The following is a 12,651-nucleotide window of genomic DNA, read 5'->3' on the forward strand; positions in this document are numbered from 1 at the left end:
GGGATTAAGTCCCGAATCAGGCTCCCTGCTCAGCAAGAAGTCTGCTTCTCCCTCTACCCTTCTCCCCTGCTTGTGCTCTCTCTCTCTCTCTCCCTGCCAAACAAATAAATAAATAAAATCTTTTTTTTTTTTTTAAAGGAATAAAACAAGATATCCAAGAGGCTAATGGAAAGGTGTTTGACATCATTACCCACCAGGGAACTGCAAGTTAAAACCATAGGAGATATCCTTACATACCCACCGGAATGGGTAACATTTAAAAGACTATTGATTATAAATATGAGCAAGGAGTAAAGCAGTCACACACAACTACTTTGGAAAATGACATGGCAGTATCTATTGAAGCTAAATCCTCACTCCTGAGTATATAGTCAAAAGAAGTCAGTGCATGTCTACCAAGACATATATAAGAATACTCTTTGTAGCTTTTTCATAGTACTCGAAACCAAGCAAACAAACCAAAAAACTCAAAATGTCTACTATCAGGAGAATGAAATACAATAGTCATAACAACAAAACAAACAAACAAACCTAAAAACATACAGATATGTTTAATACATGCACATATCTCAAAGATATGTTAACCGAAGCAGACACACACTCACAAGAAGAATATATGCTACATGATCCCACTTAAACAAGGCTCAAGAAAAGGCAAAACTAATTGATGGTGACAGAAATCATGATAGGGAACAAGGGTGAGATGGATACTGTCTGGTAAGGGGCATAAGGATGAACATTCTGGTACTGAAAAAGTTCTACACCTTGATATGGGTGGTTAGTAAAACAAACATACTTTTAAACTTAATGTACTTTACATACTTTAGTCAATATATTTTAGAACTTAATAAAAAAGTAAAATAAAAATCAACATACAGCAAACTGAGCCTGTTTTACTTAAGAATGAGGATTTTCCTCTGTAAAAGAGGAGATGCTTACAGTACTGAGATTAATACATATCAAATTCAGTCTGTCTCTTGCCTCAAATGGTACAAACTGTTATGGCTTCACTTAAGGGCCCAGGCAGCTTCATATTGTATTTGTGACCTTTAAGATACCATTAGAGGAAAAAATAACCATATGATTAATACGTTAGGAATATTCTTCTTGGAGCAGCACTGATTTAGAAGACTACATTTACTTCTTTCTGGATCCATTCAACTACTTGATGTAATATTTATGTAGTTGTAATATTACAAAATTACTGATTTACAATTTAGTGAATGAACTTACTGACAAAACATGAAAAAATCTGCTCCAGAATAGAAAAAAAGTAACTATGAAGTTGGCAACATAAAGTAATTATATATCTAATAGAAATTAGGAGGTGAAAGAGATAAAGATGAACGGCAACAAAGAGGCATCAATTTCTTCACCTTCCACAGTAGGGAGTTAAGATATACTGCTTATAGTTGAGGGAAGAGGAAATAACTATTAAAGAGCAATATAAGTTATATTATCTAATTTAAAACAATTTTTGCGTGTATGTAACATCCATTCTGTAACATCTTTATATAACATCCATTCTCTTTAGAAGAGAATTTAAAACTAAAATGTAGTAACAATGGTTTGAGAAGAGTCATTTCAGAGAATGGATGTGACATCTACTTTGTACTGAATGTAGAGAAGTATCTCAAGTCCCATGTAATATAGATGGATCAAAGAGTGTTTATGAAAAAACTTAAAAATTAAATAAATAAAAATAAAAGAATTTATTTTTCAAAAGAAAAATTTCTGCCCATTTCAGACAGGTGGGAAATTAGCCTATAGAGCTATGTATCATCTATACCGTGATCCTAAGATTCATTTTTTAAAAATTTTATGTATCATTAAAGCTCAAAGTAAAAGCATCTGGCGTAATTTTGCTAGAAGTAACAATTAGTTCCTGTCAACAACTCCGCTTGTTTCTAAAAATGCCATATATGAAAATAAATAGTAATTTTTTTAGCAGTATCTCAGAAGATGCTGAAATGAGAACACTGTAACTCCAGATGCGTGTGATTAGTAAAAGTGAGACTAAACAGTATTATTTGAAGGTATTTAAAGACTTAATAGATACAAGTTTACCTTTATCACCCCCTATTAATAGAAAAATTATATATAGAAGAAATCTATACCCTGAAACAACTATATTTAAAAAATAACCAAGTGGTAAGATGAATAAAAATAGATGAATATTTATTTGGTCTCAAGTGATAAATATAGAGAAATGATTTTCACTAGTCTCATGAAAACAACAAAGACAAATCTTAGGACAAAGAAAAATTCTCAAAGTATCCAGTTAACCTCCTAACTGTGGAAGTATAACTATATGAGACCACTATGTAGGGGAGACCCACTCAGCCAAACATCCTTGATAGTATAGCATATATCCATCACTAAAGTTATACAATGATGACATATGCTTATAAAAGCAGAAGAGAATAATATATTTCCAGTTACTTATTCAAGGATACATACATATTACATACTCAATGCTAAGGAATAAAAAAATGAATCTACAAAATAACTAATGTTACGCATTTTAAGATCACACATCCTGAATGGAAATAGGCATTTAGTGAACATATATAGGAAACCTGGGGTCATACAGCTTATGGTCTAAGAATGAAAATGGACACAAATACAGGCAATTACAAAAGTGTATAGTAAGGAAATATGGGGGAGTTAAGGAGCGCATATGATTTCTGCCCAAACCAAAATGCAAATTTCTTTTTTTTTTTTAAGATTTTATTTATTTGAGAGAGAGTGAGAGAGAGCATGAGAGAGGAAAAGGTCAAAGGGAGAAGCAGACTCCCCATGGAGCTGGGAGCCCTATGTGGGCTCAATCCTGGGACTCCAGGATCATGACTCAAGCTGAAGGCAGTCACTTAACCAACTGAGCCATTCAGGCACCCCTAAAATGCAAATCTACACTAAGATCTGAAGAATGACAAGGAGGATGAGTAGGATAACAAAACTGAACAGGAGAACAGGAAGAGAGTATTGCATGTGAAGTCAAGAGACCTTAGGAAAAAAGTAGAGTCAAACCAAACCAAATGCAAATAAAATCTATAGTATTTTCAAGAAGCCAAGTTTTACACTGTTAGAAAAGAGAATGTGAGAGAAGTTTAGATGAAGTTGCACAGGTAAGCAATACAGAATGGAAATGAAGAACTGAAAGGTGATGAAACAATTTAAGGGAATCACTTAAGAACCAGTCACAGGGGGCACCTGGGTGGCTCAGTTGGTTAAGCGTCTGCCTTCGGCTCAGGTCATGATCCTGGAGTCCAGGGATCGAGTCCCACATCGGGCTCCCTGCTCAGCAGGCAGTCTGCTTCTCCCTCCACCCCTTACTCCTCTCATGCTCTCTTTCCTTTCTCTCTCTCTTAAAAAAGAAAAAAAAAAAAAAAAGAACCAGTCACAGACTGCCAGCTAAGAGAAGATGAAGGCCGGATCAGGTTAATGAAGTAGGAACAGAGGGAAATGGATGGATGTAGGATGAATTAGATGCAGAAATGACAGAATGTGGTGTATGGATCACTCTGGGAAATGTAGGAGAAAAATCAATCAGAGATAGCATCAGGTTTCTAATTTAGACAGTCTTTAACACCTAGTGGTACCATTTCTTAATATTAGCAGCCAGAAGAATGAATTTGGTGGTGGTGGGAGGAGAAATGGATAGGCAAAGCCTGAGGAATGTATGTATGAAGAGGCCTGATAGGCAGAGGGATATAAGGGTTCCAAGCTCCGAAGAGAGAGCTGACCCTGACACACAAATCTGGGTCCACTGTATGATTTTAAGTAGAGTGTCTAAAGCAGAAGAAACCTAGAACCCCAAGGAGCAGTATTTTTAAGATGTAGAAAAAGATGATTTGGCAAAGTCACCTGCAGTAGATCTGGAATAGGCCTAGGGAGGTGGCCTTGGGAGTTTGGATCTGGGTAAAGAGAAGTTTACTGGAAATGAATACATCAGGAAAATAAAAGGCTATGACAACGGTTCTCAAATGTAATCATACATCAGAATGACACCAGAAGAGCTTGTTCAGATTGCTGGACACCATCCCCAGAGTTTCTGATTCCATAATCTGGATCTGGGCCCAGAATGTGCATTTTTAACAAGTTCCTAGGTAATGCTGATGCAGCTGATAGGGGGATTACCACAGGGTTATGGTATAGAATAATAGACTATACATAGGGACACTGAAACCACACTGGCTGACAGCAAACCCTGGGAGAAAGACAGTGAGTGAAGTGTTAACACTATAATTAAGTGGGAGTAACCCAAGAAGTCAAGCGAATAAAAGCAAAAATGACTACAGCATAGCTGGGTAACACAAGACTCAAGGATATACATGGATTTTAACCTGAAGTAGAGAAACTAAGGGCTTAAGACAATAACTTTGCCTCCTGACTCTAAGGTATACGGCGGGGGGGGGGGGGGGGGTTAGCTTCAATTTGACAAGGTTTTAGGAGAATGTATGTTCAAGAATCTGGTTTCAGGCTCAATTCAAGTTCCAAGTGAGCTGAATTAAAATTAAAATAAGAAGCTATTTTTTAACTTACCAAATTTAAAATTTAAAAATGATAATACCACGACTGTGAAGGAGTCTATTTTTTTCATACTAAGAAAAAAGCTGTTAGGCATATTTTAGTTATTAAGACTAAACACTTAAAAAAATTTTCATTTAACTAGCTAAATTCTTAATTCTAAAATTATTTATTTAAAAGGAAGAAAATGGAAGATATAAACCAACAGTATACAACTATGTAACGTGAAAAATAAAAATCCCTCTTCCTAATCCCCAAGCCCTAGTGGATTGATTGGTATCACTATTAAAATGCTCTTATAGGGGCGCCTGGGTGGCTCAGTGGGTTAAGCCGCTGCCTTCGGCTCAGGTCATGATCTCAGAGTCCTGGGATCGAGTCCCGCATCGGGCTCTCTGCTCGGCAGGGAGCCTGCTTCCCTCTCTCTCTCTCTCTGCCTGCCTCTCCATCTACTTGTGATTTCTCTCTGTCAAATAAATAAATAAAATCTTTAAAAAAATAAATAAATAAATAAATAAATAAAATGCTCTTATAAGTATTCTCCAGATTTTCTGCGTATGTGCCAGGCTGCATATCTAAAGAGCACAAGAAACCCCAGAGGAAACAAAGAAAACCACATCTAGATATATCACAGTTGAACTGTCTTAAACTAAAGACAAAACAAATCTTAAAAAGTAGCAGAGGGAACAATTAAGATTAACAACTAACTTATCAGAAACAATGAATGCAGTAGAATGACATAATCAAAGTGATACTAGTGCATGAAAAGTCCAAACAGCATACAAATTTGTAGAAACTGTCAAACTGCATTAAGAAAAGGTTGCGACAATTTGTATTCTCTACTGTACTATACTCTCACATTACATATTACCAAACTGTTTAATTCTTACCAATCCAAAATGCAAAAACAAAAAACACAACTTTTTAAAACTGGAGTATCAAATTCTGATTTACATATGGAAATGTTTACATAATGTTTCTTAGCATTCAAATTGTTTTTTTTTTTTTTATTTATTTTAAAGATTGTACTTATTTGGCAGAGAGAGAGAGAGAGAGAGAGAGAGAGCAAACCGGCATTTGCACAAGCAGGAGCAGCAGCAGAGGGAGATGGAGAAGCAGACTCCCTGCTGAGCAAGGGGCCTGATGGTGGACTCAATCCCAGAACCTGGGATCACAACTTGAGCCAAAGTTGTAACCAACTGAGCCACCCTGGTACCCCTCAAATTTCTTTCACTGTGAATTGCTTTCCATAGAATTATCTTGTTCTTGATTTGTAAGAGACCTTACGATAATAGCCACATTCATTTTATGTGTTGAAAATATTTACGCCGGGACGCCTGGGTGGCTCAGTTGGTTAAGCAGCTACCTTCGGCTCGGGTCGTGATCCCAGGGTCCTGGGATCAAGTCCCACATCAGGCTCCTTGCTCGGCAGAGAGCCTGCTTCTCCCTCTGCCTCTGCCTGCCTCTCTGTCTGCCTGTGCTTGCTCGCTCTCTCTCCCTCTGTCTCTGACAAGTAAATAAAATCTTTAAAATATATATATATATATTTACTCCATTTCCCCTAAAAAAAGGTCATAAATTTTTATAAACTCATAGCCACATCTCCCTATCCAAACGCCTCCCCACTCTAAACTATCCTCCACTATACCAAAGTTGTATTTTTTTTTAAGTTTATTTATTTTTAGTAATCTGTATACCCAATATGGGGCTTGACCCCATGAAGAGCCACATGCTCTTCTCACTGAGCCAGCCTGGTGCCCCCAACCCCTATCAAATACATTGTATCTGAACAACTTCTATGATGAAACTGATAAACTGTCAGGGTCCTTTTAGCCTCATCTCTAATACACTGCCACTCTCTATGGTAGCCACCACAGAATACTTAACAGAGAAAAGCTTATGAAATATTAAAAAAAAAATTTGGTATTCTTTCTTTAAGCAATGTTATCTTCTACTCCCTCAATCCAAATTTTTACCTCATTCATAATACTCCTTAAACTCTTCAGGTGGGGGGTGCCTGGGTGGCTCAGCTGGTTAATCATCTGCCTTTGGCTTAGGTCATGATCCTGGAATCCTGGGACAGAGCCTGATGCACTGGGCTTCTTGCCTCTGACCCTCCCCCTGTTCCTCTCTCTCTCTCAACTAATAAAATGTTAAAACAAACAAACAAACAAACAAACAAAAAACCCCTCTTCAGGTGGAGTAATTTCTTTCTACTGTACTTTATACATGCCTCTATATACAAAACTTAAACTCTGCATTTTAGTACATAATACTAATCCTTCTTGGCAGAAGGAAACATCTTAATGCTCTCAAGTAAATGTTTGTGTAATGGATAGAAAGATACAGTGACCTATACTGATTAAATGTATTGCTGAAACTCATGTATTGATGAAAGAACACAAGGAATCAAAGTATCAGATGATAAGATACAGTCAACTGGAAGGATGTATAAAGATGATACATAACTTATTTTTGCTAGCTTAAAACAATAATGGAAAAAAGTTCACTGAAAGAAACAGTATTAACATAGGGCTAACAACAAGCAATAGTATGTTTTAGTAAACCAAAGTAGGTTGAGATTAATAAATGGGAATCTGTGAGCTTTATAAATTGTACTGATTAAGTCAATTTAAGGCTCTATTAGGTAGTGTAGGAAATTTGCTCATTGAAGTCCATGGCTGTTTTTACTTTTCTTGCCTTCAAATCTCAGTGCTTAAACACAGACAAACCTTTATGTATAGGCAATTATCCAGTACTAACTACATAATTTGTTTGCAGATAGTTCAGGCCCTCAATCTGTTTATCTTCCGAAGTCAATTAGGTAGCCTGAGGCTATGAAACGGCACTGATTCAAGAATTAAACAACCCAGGATATCACCACAGGTTCAGCACTAAAATCTATGCTTATTTCTTCATGTTTCTTTTTCCCTTCCTAAGAGAACCTTTCACAAGAGCAGTTAGCCAACAGCTTCCAGATGTAGTGCCTTTGGAAACAGTGTTCCAGATGAGGCCACATTTCCCCTGGGTAGCTCCAGGATTAGGGTTCAGCCATTTCTTCTTACTGAGTCATTCATCTATAGTCAATTCCCTGTGTTGCCTGGAATTCCCCACAGAGCTTCCAGAGTCTCTCACAGCTGCCCCATAGTTGGGAGTCTCTTCCTGCTGAATCCTTCTTCCTTGCCTCTTTTAACAGGTGTCATAGCTGAATCATAGTGCGTTTACTCCTTTCTCGTTAAGCTGCAGAGATGATATCCCACAACAAATCTCCTTCCCTTTTACCTGTATCTTGGCATCTGCTTCTCAAAGGACCTCAACTGACGTACCAACATACCCTACTCTCCACTTTCAAGATCTACTAAAATCTGGCTACCATATACTGCCCAGTATTTTGCCATATCTTCACAAGAATAGTGTCTGGGCATTTAATTAGTAAGTTGGAAACGAACTTTTATACTACAAAGGAGTGTAGATTAGAAAGTTTCTTCAGACTAAAAATTCTACCTCCTTTGAGGTTTGAGCAAAAATTAATTTGGTTTAACCAACTAACCAATATTCAACATGCATAATCTATCAAAAATACTTACATAACTGTGTTGTCATCCACTAAGATATCACAACCATGAGCAGGACACGAAATAGTCTGAAAAAGATTGAAATTTAAACTATGTCTTCATTCAACAAATATTTACTGAATGCTTACCATTGCCAGGCACTTCAGTAGGTTGAGAATACTTTAACATTCATAGGATCTTAATCGTCTCCTTTCTATTAAAGGAAATGGATATGTGTGTTTATCACAAGGTAACTAGAACTGCTGACCTGAATAATTGGTTTCTCAATATAAAACTTGAAAGGCAGAAGCAAGACACCTGACAGAATTGCTCAACAAGTTTAGCCTGATACACACACACATCTTAATGCTGCTGAGAAAACATTACCTTGAACTGTATCTTTAAGTGGACTGCCACATTGTAAATAGAAAAGAAAAAAAAAAGTCTTAGTTATCTTTTAGTCTTAATATAGAAAAAAGTTCCCCATGCAATTCATAATCAAGGATGCTTCACCTGTTTATATTTCTGCAAGGGTCTAAACACTGCAGGAAATTCAACAAAAACTAAAAATCAAATTGGCATCTTTACCTGTCCCATGCCTTCCTCCATTATTTTGGTAGTTAAATATTCGCTCCAGCACTGCATACAAAACTTATGTCCACATTCAAGGCCAGTGAAATACTGCAACAAAAATAATACATGGACTTTTAAAAGACATTATCAGGAAAATCACTATACATAGTGATTCAGTCTCTATTAGGTCACATTTCTCATTTTGACAAGAGTAGCTGGGCTCCTAAAATAAACTTCTTTTTTTTTCCCCCTAAAATAAACTTCTTGGTGGTGAAACTTAGACATGCAAATACAATTAACCAAAAATAACCTAATTAATGAGCAATACATCTACAATAGGTATTTATAATTTTTAGAAAGGCAGACAAGTTCATATTAAATATAAGAATATGTCATGTACCAATAAGCATATGAAAGATGCTCAAAATCATTAGCTATCAGAGAAATGTGAATCAAAACCACAATGAGACAGGACTTCGCTCACTAGGACTGCTTCAAAAAGATAGTAACAAGTGTTGGTAAGGATGTGGAGAAATTAGAACCCTCATACACTGCTGGTGGGAATGTAAAATAGTACAGGTGCTTTGGAAAATACTGTGGCAGTTTCTCAAATAATTAAACATAAGAGTTACTCATGATCTAGCAATTACATTCCTAGGTATATGCCCAAAAGAAACGAAAACATAGCTCCAAACAAAAACTTGTATACAAATACTCAGCAGTATTATCGATGGCAGCCCCAAAGTAGACACAACCTAAATGTCCATGGACTGACGAATGGATAAACAAAATGTGGAATATCCTTATTCAGGCATAAAAAGGACTGAAGTATTGACACATATTATAATGTAGATGAGCCTTGAAAACATTATGCTAAATGAAAGAAGCCAGCCACAAGAGATCACATATTGTTTGATCTCCACTTATATGAAAGGTTCAACAGGCAAATTCATAGAGAAAGTAAATTAGTGGTTGCCTAGGGTTGAGTGGCTGGGGGGTGCGGGTGGCTAAGGGGTAGTGACTCTAGGGAGACGAGATTTCTTTTTGGGGTTATGAAAATGTTCTAAAATTTACTATGGTAATGACTGCACAATTCTGTGACTATACTAAAAACACTTTAAAGAAGTGAATCATATCGTATGCGAATTATATCTCAAAGCTGTATTTAAAAATGATAATAAGGCTGTATTTAAAAATGATAGACTTCTGAGTTGCATGAAATGTAGCTTACCTAAATAAAATCTCATGGAAACCAAAAGATTGATGCAGATAGCTAAGAATAATAATAACATTTGGTCTAATCTTGTATTACCTACATGATATGAAATAACTACTAATTTGATGGATAGTTAAATGGAGTCTATTATATTCTATAATATACAAATAATAGTCACTAGTTTCAACTAAGTATATTTTACAATATTTACTCTAAATTATTTTTAAATGACTAGGTAATACAGACTCATGGTTAAAAGCAACTATTTAATAGCACGAGTTTAGGGCGCCTAGGTGGCTCAGTGGGTTAAAGCCTCTGCCTTCGGCTCAGGTCATGATCCCAGGGTCCTGGGATCAAGCCCTCTGTTGGGCTTTCTGCTCGGCAGGGAACCTGGTTCCCTTCCTCCCTCTCTGCCTGCCTCTCTGCCTACTTGTGATCTCTGCCTGTCAAATAAGTAAATAAAATATTTTTTTAAAAAATAGCATGAGTTTATGCTGAAAAAATAAGTCTTCCTTTCAAAAAAAATTTTTTTAATTTATTTATTTGACAGAGACACACACAGCGAAAGAGGGCACAGAAGCAGGGGAGTGGGAGAGGGAGAAGCAGGCTTTCTGCTGAGTCATAGGTGGGGCTTGATCCCAGGACCCAGGGATCATGACCTGAGCCCAAGGCCAACACTTAACAACTGAGCTACTCAGGTGCCCCATCAAAAATAAACTTTTTAAAAAGATTTTATTTGACAGAGAGTGAGAGAGTGCACAAGCAGTGGGAGCAGCAGAGGGAGAGGGAGAAGCAGGTTCCCTGCTGAGCACAGAGCCTGACATGGGGCTTGATGCCATGACTCTGGGATCATGACCTGAGCCAAAGGTAGACTCTTAACCAACCAAGCCACCAAAGCACCCCTGAAAAATAAGTCTCCTTTAACCTCATCCTTGTCCTCTACTTCAGGGAAGTAATCCCTATTTCAATATCTTACATATTCTGCCAGAGATGTTCTAACATATACATCTACACACACACAGTAAGAGCAGTACACATTTTCACCTTGGTTAATTATTATATAATAGATTTCTCACATTGTTCTACATTAGTACACATGGGTACACCTCTTTTTACAGTCTGTGTGAAGGTACCATAATTTATCTAAACACTCCCCCATTACTATGCTACTGTACTGGCTATATATACACATCATTGTGATCATGCAAATGAATCCTGGGACAAACTGGTACAAGTGATATTATAACAGGCATACATTTATACTTTAATTATTACCAAGCTTCATTCAAAAAGGTTGTAGCAATTTATACTGTTCAAGAGAACCTGGCTTCCCAACAACCTTGTCAACACAGTATATTATCAAATGTCTTGATCTTTGCCAATCTAACAGAAGATTAAAGACTATGTATTTCTTTTTCTGAGCACTCTTTTCACCTATTTTGCCCATTCTTCCACTGGGTTTATTTTTTTCCTTAGTGATTTAACGGCGGGGATTTTTGGGGATTTTTACCTATTTAGAAAACTGGCCATTTATAAGCACAAAATATTTTCTGTTTCAAATCTGAATGCTCACATTTTGTTGCCATGAAGCAGCTCTCTACTTCCAAAATTTCCAGCATCTAAATTAACTAACTTTAATATAAAGAGTTAGGAAGGAATTTAAGATTCTAGTCGAGATGGCAACCAAGTTGTTCCAATACCATTTACTGAATTCACTTTATTTGAAATGCCCTCTTCTACAATACATCAAATTCCCCTCACATGTATCTGATTCCATCTTATTCTACTGCACTGATTATTCTTGTATTTGGTAGGACTAATTCCTCCTTACTCTCATCAGTCTAGTCTTCTTTATCAATATTTTACTATTAGTCTACCTCTTCAAATACTCAAGCCATCTTTTTATTTCCTTTAGTATTTAAAGTTTTCTTCATAATAGATCTTTCACACTTCTTGCCAAGTTTATTTCTAGCTCTTTTATTCTTTTTGTGGCTCATATTAAGTGGTACTTTTTATTCCATTCCATTTTCTAGCTGTTATTTGAAAACTGCTCATGAAATTTCTGATGTTGCTTATGACATTCAGATACAAATAGTAAGGATACAAAATTCTACACTATAGCACATCAACTATACAAAGAATGCCCAGAAGCAGACATGGGAAAAAATGTATCCACGTCCTAAGACTAGTCTTATGGACAAAATGACATGGAAAACATTTACCCAGTTTAAAATGTGGTGCTAGTCAGATTGACAAGGATTCTAACTCACTCATAGAACAAGTGAAGGTAAGTATTTTGGAAATCAATATTCTATGAAAGAAAAAAAAACAACAACTAGGAAACAAAAGAATCTATTCTCATTACCCCCAGCTGGCAAAGGAGATCTGGCACAAACTTGTCAGATCACCAGTGGAGAGCATCTGATTTTCAAGGATATAATGGGAAGGTGCATTCTGTATAGGACAATTATGGCAGCATAGAAGATCAACCATTCTAAAATGTTTTATTCATAACTTAAAAACACATATACATCCTCACGTGCTTGTTTTTTTCCAAATATGAATACTTGATATTGAGGAATCAGAGATCACAATGGTTACCAAGTGATCATTGCAAGAAACATCTCTACCTTTGGAACTTCTAGATCAGCGATCATTATAGGAAAAAAAAAAAAAAAGCTTTTTAAAGGTCTCTTTTCCAACAATTTTAATTAGGTAACACTACCAAACAAGATAAATTAGAAAAATAAATCACACATGCATGTCTAAAGATAAATTAAA

The 12,651-nt window shown here is 36.3% G+C and overlaps 1 protein-coding gene across 1 annotated transcript in view; it reads right to left on the minus strand.

Moving 5' to 3' along the window:
* ARIH1 (ariadne RBR E3 ubiquitin protein ligase 1) overlaps window positions 1-12,651 on the minus strand; it is a 118,847-nt gene that overhangs the window by 32,430 nt on the left and 73,766 nt on the right. The window contains exons 4-5 of the mRNA XM_045070709.1: window positions 8,670-8,762; window positions 8,115-8,170 (exon numbers count right to left, since the gene is read on the minus strand). Of these exons, the coding sequence (XP_044926644.1) occupies window positions 8,115-8,170; window positions 8,670-8,762 (149 nt within the window). The remainder of the gene's footprint in view (window positions 1-8,114; window positions 8,171-8,669; window positions 8,763-12,651) is intronic.

Source organism: Mustela putorius, unplaced genomic scaffold (assembly GCF_011764305.1).
Source record: "Mustela putorius furo isolate JIRA1106 unplaced genomic scaffold, ASM1176430v1.1 tig00003972_pilon_pilon_pilon, whole genome shotgun sequence".
Lineage (NCBI taxonomy): Eukaryota > Metazoa > Chordata > Mammalia > Carnivora > Mustelidae > Mustela > Mustela putorius.